Below are 14,800 nucleotides of genomic sequence, written 5' to 3' on the forward strand. Positions count from 1 at the left end.
ACCCCCCAACCCAGATGAAAATACTATTTATTTATGTGCATATAAACTGTTTGTCCATGAGGTGGCTTGTAAGTAGGGGCTAGCAAGAAAAACCAAAAAACTGAACTGATCGAAAAAATCGATCAAAACCAAACTGAAAATTTGGTTAAATGAACTGGTCAGTTCAGTATTTAAAAAAATGAGGGTACTAGTTCAATTTCGGTTAACCAAAATAGAAAACCGACAATTAACTGAATCGACCGGTATACATATATTTGTATATATTTTATGTATATTATATATAATAAAAAACCCCGATTCGGTTTAAAAAATGAGTCGTGAGCACACCCTACTTGTAAGCTATGTATATACAAGCAAAATAAGTTGGAGACTGAGCGAGAATATTTTCTGATCTTGGTGTCCATACAAAAGAGATAATCAAAAGAGTTGGACAAGCTCAAATGATGTCCCCAGAGAAATAAGATGTTTCGTTGGTTTGCCCCTTTAAGTTGCGTTTGGAAACAATGCAAATGGAGTGTAAATCCGATTCAGGGTAAAAATGCACTCTAGTTCACTTTTGCCAATATTTGGCAACATTACATTTATGCATTGACAAATGACAGACCAATGCATATTTAGATTGATAATAAGATGTAAAAGTACATCGATAAAAAATAAGTAAATTTGCATTAAAGTGGGATTTTGATAAAAAAATATATGCTTTTATTGGAATTGATGTTTGCATCTAATGAGGGATAATTTGGCCCGACCTATCAACACCCGGATATGTGGAAGCAATCTGCTGACTGGATGACGATTCAGCATTCCCAGGTCAGCTCGGGTACCTCGGGCACCTCAGCCAAGACTGAGGTATGAGAAGCTTGTGATGCCCTGACCTGTCGAGGTGACACGTAGCCATTTTCTAGAAGCTAGCCAGCTGTCTCCGATCTCTATGGGATCACTCCGCACATCCGCAAAGCCTTATCCTTATCCCACTCGGATCGGACGGACTCGATAAGCCTTATCAGCTCACACGAAGTCCACCTTTGAGTGTGGAACAAATTCCTAGTAGTACGGGCCAGGGATCTCGGATGTGTTTCATAAGACCTACGACAGCTCACCTATATAAATGCACCAACCCCAACGTTACAAGGTACACACGATTATTTGCTCACTAGCCTTCTAGCTTACAGGCCTTCAGCTTGCATATAGTTACTGGCTTAAGCATCGGAGCACCCAGACTAGGTAAGCCACCCCGAGTCCTTTGAGCATTTTTTTCTTGCAGTTCGACCGGCCAACTAAGCGGACTGACGTCCGAGCTACTCTCCATATAGGAGCATTTAGATCGTGCACCATCAACATCCATTACAACTAGAAGTCTATTTGAAAAGAAGGTAAATCTATCAGTGCAAAACTAACCTAAATTTACAATTTATATGAACCATTTTATACTCTACATATTTGCATTCACACTTATTTGCATCGTTTCCAAACACAGCCCTAGCTTGTTTATCAGACCATCAGAACTAACATCCAGATTATTCAATTGAGCTCACTTGCTTCTTCCATACCCTAGATCATTGCTCATATTTCTGCACCATAGCGTTCTTCTGCTTTGCATCTTGTACAACTTGTGATAGTGTGCTGAGTGGTAAAAAAATCTGACAATTTTTTGTGCTTTACATTTCCATTGCAAATTTTCTGCCCATGATCATAGCATTGCACTAATTCATGCTGTTTGATGTCGTGGTGTTTCAAGTTAAAACATTCCGGTTTCAATAGTCATGCTTTAAGCTACATTAAGAACAAAAGAGATAGACATTTTGTTTATAATTGATAGGTGTTACTAGATGCAACTAAACTTGTGTATGGTCTAGGATGGGCCGGGTTCGTGGTGGGTTTGCCTCTTTATTAACAGAGAATATCCAAGCCTGAGCCGGAGTTTAGCTTGACCATCAGGCCTAGACCTTGAGTTCAAGCCCAGTCCTTATATAAAGTCGAAGCTTGGTCTGACTAAGAATGCACAATTTTTATTATACATTATTAATACAAATAATATATTAGTAAATTTAATATATGTTTTTACCATATATTACCATTTACTAATATATATCTTTTTATTATATACCGGTGTGAGAACATAAGTTATCCATGTATGCAAGTATTAGGGTCCGTTTCGTTCATAGTCAGAATCAGAATAGGAATCAAAACCAAAATCCTTTGGAATCGGAATCAAAATGGTCATTTCCCATAGTCTGTTTAGTTCAGATAGAAATGGGAATGGGAATTAAAACCAACAGGAATGAAATTTCATTCTCAAGGGAAGGGCAAAGAATGGCCATTCCTTCAAATGGGGGAATGTCATTCCAGCAGGAATAGGAATTGGATTCCAATTCCACCCAACCAAATAATTGGAATCAAAATAACCCATTCCCATTCCAATTCCAGACCCCTATTCCTATAAATCAAACGGACCCTGACACGTATGATTAAACTTAACTTTGATGACCCGAACCGCAACCAAGTCAAAATCTGTTTTATAATATTATAGATAATATTGTTGGGCTGAACATAGTCTCAGACTGGGCTTATTTACAAAAGTTTGAGTCTATCCTAAAAAACAATTGGCCTTGATACTTACAGACCAAACCTGCGACCAGGTCTGGCCAAGTTACTTGGCCCATGAACAGGTCTATAATGCAATATAAAAAAAGTGTAAGAAGTTTCCCCAATACTCAAGATTCAACACCCCTTTGCGTGGAAAATTGAATGCAAATTATGGTGTCTTTGCTTCAAGTCAAATATGCTCTATTAAATAGGCTTCACATGGACCTGAAACATGACTGGGTCGCGGGTTGAGTGTGTACATCACCCACACAAGTGGCTTATGATTATGAAGCAAAGTTGGCATTTGTGAAAGTAAATAAGAGAAAACCCCATGAGTTGCAACTAGTGGGAGATCTAGGCGGTCGAACCTTTCAGCCCGAGAGTTGTTCAGGCAGCCAGTTTTGTTTTAATTCAAACTTGGTTTTTAGCTAAAAATTGTTGAATCGGTCAATAATCCGTTTGACTCGGGCAGTCGAATCGTCGATCTATTCAATGATTTTGGTCATTTTTTATTTATTTGTCATAACGGGCTATTCATTCGAATCAAACGGTTGAACCGTTGATTCGAAAACTACTAGCCAATACAATTCCGGTCCTAGGTCTTTTTTAACATTGAGTTCTACATTGCATATTTAGGACTGTCAACGGGTGGGGTTTGGTCTGGACCATCTAGAACCGGAAACCAACCCAAAATGAAATAGTGAGGGCTGAACTGAACCGGACCCGATAGGGTCTGTAATTTTTAGACCAGAACCAAATTGATTGGTTCTTAGGACAACCGGGTCTAACTCGATGGACCTGATTATAATAAATAAATATATATATATTAAATATTATATTATATGTATTATATAATTTATTTAATATTATATATTATATGTATATAACTCGGATCAGGTTTGAATCAGTTCGAAACTGAATGAAACCGGTTCCAAACCAATAATAATCAGGACACGATATCAAAACCTGACACTGACCCATCGGTACCAATTTCTGAAACCAGAACCAACCCAATCGCGGCGGATCTATTGGGTCAGACCCGACCCATTGACAGCCCTATAAGGAGAAATTAGAATGAGAAAATTGCCAATAACACACTAGCAGTTAAAATTACATAACGAGGATTTGAATAGTATATTCAGCAAATATCCACATTCCCCAACCGTTTCTTAGCAACAGTGGATCTCAAACACTACCTGGTTACTTGGTTAGATGCGATCACTCACACACACTACTAGATCGTTGGAACCAATATATGACCTACCAAAGTCGCCAGAAAAGGTAATCTCAATTGTTTTTGCCATGCAAAGATTATCTCAATTGTTGATGAATATTGAAAAAATTGCCTAACCTCTTGCTTTATTCTCCAAGCTTTAGCTTTAGATTCTTAAATCCTGCAAACAAAAGCTGATGTTGAATGAATTTGTCTTCGGGCTTATAATATGTGTTGCAGTGTAGAGAGAGCACTGATGAAGAAAGGAAAAAAAAAAGCTGGGAAATAGTGCTGATGAGTTTAGGATTAACTTATTCTTTATTTTTAAATGAAAAAGTGATAAAGATAAATCCGTTTTTAGGCTCAACAGGCAACAGCTAGTGATTCTCTAACTTTATTTTTAGGTTTGAAAACATTATTTTTTTTTGTTTTATTTTCTGGCACAACCAGTTTTTGCTATATATTTTAAAAAGACTACACTCTTTATATTTTGAGTTTATCTTTACAAACCATGGTTTCTTCATCCTTTTGTGCCCAAATCAATTCTCTATATAGACTCCGTTTGCTTTTTGGTAAGCTATTTATCTGGGTAAATGCACTAATCTAAGTAAGTATTTTCCAAAAAAGACTTATCCGTTCGGATAAGTACATTTACCCATGTTCTTTTATTTCCTATGAAAACAAGACAATAATCATTTTATCCATAAAAATCCATTATTATAATGAGCATTTTTGTCCCATTCAAGTGTTGACAACTTTCCTCGAAGTGAGAAAGTTATTTACCTGCCAAGGAGATGAGATCACTTACCAAAAAAAATAAACTTTCCTTGATCTTCACATAAATCTGAAAAAAGAACATGGGATTCTTAGTCGATGGGAATCAAAATCCCATTGACCAACTTTCTCCCCTCTCAAAATCCAGAAAAAGAACAACCCCATAGTGTAGCGATACAGGAGAAACATCAAATCAGAATAAATTCACTCTAATCAATTAATCTTTTTAGATGATTATAATATAAATGGATCATATGATTTGATCACACTTTTTCATGAGCATGAGTTGGTCAAACTTGTAGCACCATGCCACCATACAAATGCTTTTAAAGCTTACATCAATATTATATTGTTGGGTTGACCAATATAGTAGATCTAGCACCGAGCTCCAAATACACTGCATTTGCTTCTTCATAAAATGGATGTATATGATTTCTCAATTTGAAACATTTTCATTATTTTTTAAGTTTTAAACAAAATTATTTTTCATTCCTAATTTGTTTTAATATAAATGACAAAAATGGTATAGACAACATCATAGATATTTCAACGCTTTTTTTGTTAAATGGGGTTATTAATATTAATATATATATATGGTTAATCATTTATTTCTATTAGAAATTTCTGTAGGACAACTCATAAAAATGACTTTTTTTTTTTAATTCTTTCCTTGATAAAGGGCACTGTAGCAGCACGTCCTTGATTACGGAAATATCAAATCGGCCCTCTACATTTTTTTTTTGGTAGAAGCCAAAATCATCAATATATATATATATAATTTGCTCGTTTATATGAAAAGCCATCTAGGAGACACGATGTTCCCGATGTGCGGCTGTAGTGTCGTGGATAGGCTTGTCGGTGGTGCTTCATGTTTGTGGGTAGCAGATCTGGACGCAGTATTTATTTAACGGCAAGAACAGCAAAACACGGCGATGCCAAACAAGCTCGTAGAACTTTTCTTTTCTGATAGGCTAGTTTATAGGTATCGATAGACTGTAGTAGAAGACTGGTAGGTTTTACTCTTTTATAATAATAATACAAGTGAGAAGTTTTCTCCCCCGACCCCGAGTGGTGGAGATCGGATCTCATCTCAGTGGTATAACTTGTTTCGAATGTAAACGCCAGAGAAGAATTATCCCTTTATCCTCGGAATCATTCAAGCCTCTTTGTCCAGTAAAGGCAGAGCTGGCTTCCAGTCTTCCACGCTACCTCTCCTCACTCCTAGTCCCCTCTCTTCACAAGTCTTACCACACACCCTAATGGCGAATGCTGCCGTTTCGTTTAATGGAGACGTCCCACCACCTTTTGCATTTTTGCGTTTTGATTGGTTGGACCCGACTGTACCGAACCGGAACGACCGTTAGAAATGCCGTCCCTTGTCCGTGTGGGCCCTGGAGTAATCACCAATCAATACGTTACACGTGTTGCTTTGCAATTCCCGGAAAATTGTTATAAAGTCTGGTTTCGTGACCTACAGCAACGTACATAAAAAGAACGGCAAAAGAGGAAAAGAAGCGGGAGAACGAGCTGCACGACTTCTTCCCCTCTACTTAAATGCGTCTCAGCTAGGGTTTCTCATTTCTTTAGATATTCCCTTGCCGTTCTTCTCACTTGTCCTCTGCTTTCTTCTCGAGATTTTAGATTTTGTTCTTCTTTGTTGTCATTTGATCCGATTGAAAGACCGGATTGATTCTTCCGCCTCTGCTTTCGACCTTTGATTATTTCAGGTACGTTCCAGATTTGGTTACACTACTAAACACTGTCATTTCTAGGGTTTTGGATCTCCGGGTCCGGAGGTGATTTGTTGTATTTGATGCAAATTCATTTTGAGCTTCTGTCTCTTCTTGTGATCGTTCTTTCTGTTCATGGATATCTATGTTCTGTTGAGTGTTAATTATATTGCATGGAGTGGTTCACATTTTCGTCTTTGTTATTGCTATGTGCTGCACTGGTGTCACTTTCTTATTCGAAATATACACGCTTTAGTCCAGCTACATTCTTCTTTCTCTCTCTCTCTCTCCCCCGCCTTTCAATTGGCATAGATTATCAGATCATGTACCGTTGATTTGGTGGATCTGCAGCTGTTTCGCAGATTTTTTTGCGTTCATTAATCATTGTAGCTGTTGTTCTATCGTAGGTAAATTTTGGGTTTATCAATGTGCAGTGAGTAGGTCCTACCTCAACCATGTAGCATTCTGTATGATATATTTTAGATCATAGAACTTATCCCAGATTAGCTACCTAAATTTGTATTTGTCATGGAAGGTAGACTTTGTTGTTCCTTTCTAATGCTATTCGAAGATCCAGTGTCATTAACTTGTTATTTGGTAATGTGTTTCGGTTAAATCGAATTTTGTATTCTAATTCTTATATTTTCTTCAACATTTTGTAGTCAGGAGATCAATATTCTCGAGGTATTTGCATCTATTGTTTATCGGATCTAAACACTTAATGGAAGAAACTGTTAGTATGATCTTTTCCTTTTCCTTTTACATACCTAGGATTTTATTTTATTAAACAGAGGAGATTGTTCCTAGTTCAAATTAAAAAATTTAGGGATCCATCATCTTATGGTTCTTACATTGTAGCCACCTTACCAATAGATGCATGTGCACGTGTAAAGATAAAAATAAGATGTATTTGATAACTACATAAATGCAGAAGTGCTAGACCTTATCCCTGCTGTGCTGACAGTGATCAATACTTCTGGCTGATCCTCAACTCAAGAGGCAATTGTTCCAATGACAGTCCTTGCCTAAGCTGTTCAGTCAGATTCAGTCTTTTAAGGACAACTAGTCCTTTAAAAGGCACTTGAGCCTGTCTTAGATCTCTCACTTCTCTCCTAAAAAGATCTACTAGTCTAGCAAACTTCTGTTGTGTCACATGATGGTGGAGAGTACAGACTACGATGTCCTCCCATCAAGAAGAGTTGGCTATTCATGAGAAGATATGATGAGTTGTTCTGTCAAAGTTAGCTGATGTATCGCTTTATCTCAACTAACCAGAATCATAATAGAAAGTTAGGAAGAATCACCTTGACTAAACACAAAATGCAAAAGCAGTTCGAAAAAACTAGTCCAAAACGTTTTCAAAAGTATTGGCATTTAGTTTGGAAACAATGTCATACAGGGTGGATTTACGGTGGAAGTCATGTTTACTAATTGCGTGTATAACAGCTGCAACAGTTACTGATTGGAGGATATTTGGGGTTTGAAGGATCTTGGTAAAAAATGATGTAAGCAACCTTGCCCCACAGACAAGGTAACAGTTGTGCCAAATTTTGTCCTGTAGCGTGTTTTTTCATTGGTCTCACCATGCATTTAGGACAAGATGTCCAACTGTGCATAAACTCAACTTGTTGGCTTTATAACCACCTGTTATGTTTTTATCAACTTGTTCAATGCCAGTTGCAAGAGATGTTCAATAGTTTCACTAAAACTTACCCTAACTCCTTAATCCCTACACCATGGGTGTTTGAATCATGCCAATGCCATGATTTGAATTTCCTTCTCTCCTTTTTATGGTTCTGCATCTTGCTTCCAAGTATGATATTATATCATTTCCATATTCTAGATACATGGCTCATTTTCACATAAAATTTCACCAGTGATCTTATATATCAATCTTTAATTTTAAAACAAGAAGCTTGTTTTTTCTGAGATAATTATAATTTGGAAGCTCTGGGCTTTGGTGTGCATATTGTATGTGCGTTGTAGATTTGGTACCCTACTGCTAATGCAAGATTCTTGTATCCACACTGTTGTTAAAGGCAAACTGAGGTCTTGTAGGCGCATACAACTATTGTATGCATGTTTTATGTGCTATATGCGTGTTTCAAATTTGATTGGACATAAAATGTTTTTTGTAGATTGGATGCTTGCTAACCCAATGAAAACATTTGAGAGTTTATGTACAGTGACTACTAAGTATGCATTGCAAGTCATAACTTTAAAAGAGGAGATTTAATTTGAGACAGGATGTTCATGCAGCAAAAGCCACTGGCTAACAGTTTTTTTTTAGATGCCATGGCTATGCAATGAAAGCCATTGGTTCTAACAGGTTTATTTTGAGATGCCATAGCTATGCAATGAATGCCATTGGTTTACTTGAAAGAGAGACTTATTTTGAGATGGTATGGTCATGCAACAAGGACTATCGGAAGATCAATTGAGAAAGAGTCTGTTGGTTCATGTTTCTAGGAAAAAGATCAATTAAAGGGCATCCGCTTTAGCAAAGAGATATGCCCTAATGGAATGAATTACAAAATATGTTTGCTATGGTTGACTGGAACAGTGTGTACTCCTTTTGAAATTATGCCAAAAAAGAAGTGGAAAGAAATATCATTTTCTAAACTTGAAAAAGAATGATTTTCTTCAAATAGGTATGGGGGTGAAGAAAGTGACAAGTTCATGGAGTTTGTTGAATTATCACATGTTTCTTCTTTAAGTATTTTCTACTATTATTTTTCCAGGCGTCCATTTAATTGCTAGTGGTATGGTGGCTCTTGAGGAACCCCTTGGCACAAGGAGTTGATTGGAGACTTAGCTCTTGACATAATTAGCTAGGCAGCCTGGGCAGGGGTGACCGGAGGAGCTTATTTGGAGGCACCAAGCCCAGGGGCAATTTTGTAACTTTAAGATCATCTGAATAATAACAATAAATCTAATGAATAAAACGATCAGAACATTTCCATGCTTTGGATTAACTTTTCATGCCATTCCAAGAGTTATATACTCCAGTAGCACAGCATGCACAATCTTTTTCTCACCTCCTAATGTATGCTATTTGGTGTCCTTCCTCATCTCTATCAGAGTTGTTGATCATTTTGGTATCAATGCTTTTTTTCGAAATCTTCTGTGTTTTACACTGGAATTTCTATATAACCAGGTTCTAATGATTTCCAATGAACATACATAAAAAAATGATTTCCAAAGTCAAAAGTCAGATTAAATTTGTCTGTTGAGTTAGTAATTGATATATTTGAATGTTACAAAAGAGTTCTAATGCTTTAATAATAAAACTAGCATATAGTATACCGAATGCTAAACATCATCGACTTACAATCTATTTTAAGTGCAGAATATTCAGATGTCATATAGTGAACTTTTTTATTCATCTTTTTGTGTGAGTTCTAGATCAATATACACAAGTCACTGGGCATTCATTTACTTTCTTTAAGGGGAGCTTGGCATATTTGTTAGACACATTAATACAACATTATCCATACTGGGAAAGACAAAATGGAGTATAGCATCCTTGGCTTTTCCTTGGTGTTTCTTTTCACTTAGGCTATGTTTGGTTTGAAGGAAAAGGTAGGGAAATGTAGGGAAACCTTTACAAACCTTGTATAGGTTTCCTTGCCTTTCCCTACATTTTCCTTCAAACCAAACACAACCTTAGGGTTTTCCATTATTAATATTCTAGTATTTGTACAAAATGCTCTATGAGAACCTTATTGGAGTCGTTTTTTATTATTTAAAAAACACCTTGCAAACTAATTTATAAAGCTGCAATTCCTTTCTACCTTGAGAATATGTACTGCAGAAAAAACATAACAAACTTCTGAAATGCTCATCCACAAGTATTTTCAGCTTGCAGTTATGAGTCCACCTATTGAGACTCCAAAGAAAACATCTGGATCACAGCAAAAAGCACATCCTCCTCTCAATGAAAGGATACTCTCTTCCTTGTCTAGGAGATCAGTTGCAGCACACCCATGGCATGATCTTGAGATAGGTAATTAATTTCATTGAAACATGACATCTGTTCTTGCTGCTATCAGTTCATATTTATAAATTTCTACTACTTATCTTTCTATTATTCGTGTCAGTATAAATGGCATCACCCTTATTTGTTGTATTTATGGATTCAGGACCTGGAGCTCCAACAATTTTCAACTGTGTAAGGATTGATTAATCTCTGGAACCTGGCTGACATAATGAGACATGCAAGCCATAAACCATACTTGATCCCAATGGTTTAAATATAGCACATAACAAAGGCTTTCTTCCCATGTAACAAAGGACCTGCCAATCTTTGCAGGTGGTTGAAATAGGAAAAGGGAGTAAAGTGAAGTATGAACTGGACAAGAAAACTGGCTTGATCAAGGTAACCAAGAAACCCTTTATTTGTCATTTTGCTCGATTGAACTCTCTCTTTATCCATAAGTTTTATTATGCAGGTTGATCGTGTATTGTATTCATCAGTTGTCTACCCTCATAACTATGGATTCATTCCACGCACACTTTGTGAGGATAGTGATCCAATGGATGTTTTGGTCCTGATGCAGGTATTATATGATGCAAATTTTATGTTACTCATGTCAAAGTATAATTTACATATATGAAGGTTTATTCCACAAGGTTCAAAGGCATAAATGGGTTGCTTCTGGAGCAGATCTTGATGAATTGATATCTGCATCCAGATGGGGAAATGGGTCCTGATATCTGGACCCTTGTCTACCATTACTTGGTCAGTTGGTCCATAAGACCATAAGTGGATCTCTTCTTCGAGATTTGGGTTGGGCCCAGGCCAACTAAAACCGGGTATGGGTCTGGATAGATTTGAGGCCAATCCTCTCCATTTTATGCTCCAATAGAAATAATTTACAGGATAAGCTGAATTCATGGGGTAAAAATGGTAAAAAGATAAGAGTTGGCAAAAATTATAAAAAAACTGAAATATAATAAATTGAGGTTCATATTGAATATAATTGGTGCCTGATGCTTGAAGCACAATCCAGTGTCTGACATGCCTACATTTCTGAATGGGCTGTCCTTAAGTGGTTTCTCAATGATGAAACATGGTTCTCTGATTCTTTGTGGTGTTGCAAACATTTATAGGAACCAGTTCTTCCGGGATGTTTTCTTCGTGCTAAAGCCATAGGCCTCATGCCTATGATTGACCAGGCATGTATTCCAGCTAACAAATTAATCTTCATTTAGCCTCTGAAAAAGGCTACAATATAGTTTAATACAAAGTAATACAGGGTGAGAAAGATGACAAGATAATTGCGGTGTGCGCTGATGATCCTGAGTACCGACACTACAATGATATCAAGGAACTTCCACCCCATCGCTTGGCTGAGATCAGGCGCTTCTTTGAAGATTGTATCCCTTATTCACTGGTTTCTTGTCATGTTTATATATTATTCATTTCTTTGTTTTTTATGGTAATACCATACTGATTGACACTTTTATTGGTATTTATGAATTATGACAACACAAGTACACAACTACTACATATTTGGTTTGTTTTATCCTCTTGACAAATCCCAATCAGACAAGAAAAATGAAAACAAGGAAGTTGCAGTTAATGAGTTTCTGCCATCATCAACAGCCTATGAAGCCATCCAGCACTCCATGTAAGTTGCTATTTCTTTCTTATCTGCTTATTGTTTTCCCCTTGATGGATAGAATTCTGCTAACGTGCAATTGCCTCAAAATGGCTGAAGACCATCTTTTACATTGCAAAAATGTGATTTTGTTTTTGAGAACAAAAATAACCACCACAACCGCAAGGTACCAACTGGTTGGTTGGTAATTGGTAAGGTCTCCAGCTGGTGGTAGCGGAGATTTGCGATCGAATCCCATCTGCACCAGGGTAGCAAGGTTGGGGACTTTATGGGCCAACTCCAATGTGGAGCCCAATGCCTGCCTCATCAGCAAAAACAATATGATTTTGCTGATGTTGCAGTTTTTGTTTTCAAAATACAAAACCATACACATTAGTAAACATCTTCAATGGCAGAGAGAGAGAGAGAGAGAGTTTTGTGCTGGTGTCTGGCTAAACGATTCCACCTGCTTAGTGTTTTAATAAAGTGATTTACAATTCCACCTGTTTGGTTTTGTTTTCTAAAACAAAAACATCCGTACTTTGTTTTAGAAAACGAACCATTTGCCTCATCAGCAAAAACAATATGATTTTGCTGATGTTGCAGTTTTTGTTTTCAAAATACAAAACCATACACATTAGTAAACATCTTCAATGGCAGAGAGAGAGAGAGAGTTTTGTGCTGGTGTCTGGCTAAACGATTCCACCTGCTTAGTGTTTTAATAAAGTGATTTACAATTCCACCTGTTTGGTTTTGTTTTCTAAAACAAAAACATCCGTACTTTGTTTTAGAAAACGAACCATACACATTGGCGAACATACGCTTAATATGTCAATTGTGGAGTAGTGATTCACTTGTTTTGTTTCTTTTTGACATGAAGGAATCTATATGCGGACTATATTGTGGAGGGCCTTCGGAGATAGGCAGACCCGTCGCAGGACATCATTATCTTCATACAAAATGGCTGGCGCATATGTAGGTTTTCATTGTTAAGGAATCTCTAAAACTTTTCTTGCACGTCTGTATCACCGAACGTGTGCTTTTTATATTACGTCTTCTAGTGAATGGGTTTGTAAATTTGTATTTGTAATACTCTCATGACAGCTTGTTTTGATTTTCCCGCAAATAAATTTAGAATAGCGATAAGAAAAAAGAGCAATGAACCGGTTTGGTATCATAAAAGTGGTTACCAATCAGATGATATTATCAAAATAGTGGTTCTGGTATTGTTTTTTCTGCAGTTTATAATTTTCTGGCTCAGTTTTGGGAAGAGTATGAATTCAAGGTTTAGAAATATGATTAAGGTTTTGCACTCTTAAAACTAATATTTTTTATTAATTTTAAAATTAGTAAAAATTGACTTTATTTATGTATATCAAGTTTTTATTAAATTTGAATTTCTTCTAAAATTTAATTAACTATATTATTTTTTAGTGGAACTTAAGTTAGTTTTAAATTAATAAAAAAAAACTAATAATTATTAGATAATTCTGTATTAGTTTTATATTAATTTTAAATTGATATTCATTTTTAGTTTATCTTATTCCTTTTATTGATTAAATTATTCTTATTATATTAATAAAAATATTTTTATCAATAACAATAATTATTTCTATTTTATTTAACTAAATTATTTTTGTTATGGTTAATTAATTTTTATTATTTTCAAATGGATTATAATTTTAAATGGAAGTAGATTATTTAGTACAATAATTTATTCTTGAATATCTCAATTTCAATATAATTAATTTTTAATGATAAGATGAGAGAAGTGCTAATTTGGCGAAACAGCAAGCTAAAAATGAGGGGAAAATACTTGCGTAGATTCCACAATTGCCGCGTTTGCCTTTTTAGAAGGCGAATAAAACATATAGCATACATGACGGCAAATGGGAGAATAAAGAGTATGCAAAGCTATTTGTGCTTCGAGTATATGCCGAGAAGATCCTCTGTTGCTTTACCGAATATCACCCCCCCCCCCCCCCCCCGACCCTTGAGTAAAGCAAATCACAGAAGCCCGAAAGCCAATTCCCTTTATTAAACCCCGCCTACTATTCTCTCTACATCTCTTTCCGCCTCTCACCTATTTTAGAGCAGTCCGTTTTTTCATTTGAGTCTCTTCTCATGGGGTCCGAAGCCGTGGAGGGCGATGCCAACGATGAAGATGATGACGAGCAAATGCACTGGCGATGGTGGTGGCGGTGGTTAGGTCGTTATCGTAATTCTCTCCACGTGGGCAACTTGAGATCCTTTGGCAATGTCTCCTCTAAGCTCTAGCTGAGATGGTTCCTGCTTTAAGCTGTTTTGATAATGGAGATGTCTGTTTTCTTCTAATTCTTCAGCTTTTTATAATAAATTATAGTAGTCTACGTTTAACTCAATTACAATGGAAATACAACGAACTCTTTCCTTTTTTTTTTGTTTCTTTTTTTTTATGTAGATGTGTCATTGGTTAACGTTGGTTGATTAAAGATCTCTATAGTCTATACAAGGGCAGCAAGCCTGCAAGTTCCAAGTTTTCCCTTTTCGAGTTGCGATCTCTATAGTCTATACAGTTGCATCAGTTGAGTTGGATAAAAATAATCGAATGCCACACGGATAAACCTTATTGGTTGATGATTCCAAAAATTAAGCAAAACCAGTACGACTGGCAGACTGTGAGAAGTTAAAAGTTAGAAGGTTGCCTACTTTTCTCGTTCAATGAATTATATTACCTGAGAGCAAAGGATTTCCTACCCACACCTACTCATCTAACATTTTAGTCACACATAGGGAACATCTCATCTTCTTCCATGTTATTGTGCATATAGAGAAATGTTCTCTACGAGATAGTATGATAGTATTTTGTGAGTAGGCATGGGTAAAATTCTTGTAGACAGGAGATCTGGAGTTAA

At 36.4% G+C, this 14,800-nt stretch overlaps 1 protein-coding gene across 5 annotated transcripts; it reads left to right on the plus strand.

Annotated features, from left to right (window-relative positions):
• Positions 1–6,040: 6,040 nt before the first annotated feature.
• On the plus strand, positions 6,041–13,118 carry LOC104599294 (soluble inorganic pyrophosphatase 4-like). 5 transcript variants are annotated; one of them, XM_088897110.1, is made up of 10 exons: positions 6,041–6,300; positions 6,966–7,040; positions 10,165–10,309; positions 10,446–10,474; positions 10,616–10,681; positions 10,755–10,862; positions 11,416–11,481; positions 11,562–11,682; positions 11,855–11,936; positions 12,787–13,118. In XM_088897110.1, exons 3-10 carry the CDS (start codon positions 10,174–10,176, stop codon positions 12,827–12,829), a joined length of 651 nt encoding a protein of 216 aa, XP_088753236.1. In that variant the 5' UTR covers positions 6,041–6,300; positions 6,966–7,040; positions 10,165–10,173; the 3' UTR covers positions 12,830–13,118. The 5 variants fall into 5 exon arrangements, with proteins under 5 accessions (XP_088753236.1, XP_088753235.1, XP_010260077.1 ...); XM_088897109.1 differs by having other exon boundaries at positions 10,172–10,309; XM_010261775.3 differs by having other exon boundaries at positions 6,966–7,036.
• Positions 13,119–14,800: the final 1,682 nt, after the last annotated feature.

Source organism: Nelumbo nucifera, chromosome 2 (genome assembly GCF_055504915.1).
Source record: "Nelumbo nucifera cultivar China Antique chromosome 2, China Antique-T2T, whole genome shotgun sequence".
Lineage (NCBI taxonomy): Eukaryota > Viridiplantae > Streptophyta > Magnoliopsida > Proteales > Nelumbonaceae > Nelumbo > Nelumbo nucifera.

What these genes read in the sequence shown, in the direction of transcription:
- LOC104599294 (XM_010261775.3), top strand. An exon ending in ATGTTTTGGTCCTGATGCAG is followed by an intron (nt 10,863 to 11,415) that starts GTATTATATGAT and finishes AAACATTTATAG; the next exon opens with GAACCAGTTCTTCCGGGATG. An exon ending in CAGGCGCTTCTTTGAAGATT is followed by an intron (nt 11,683 to 11,854) that starts GTATCCCTTATT and finishes AATCCCAATCAG; the next exon opens with ACAAGAAAAATGAAAACAAG.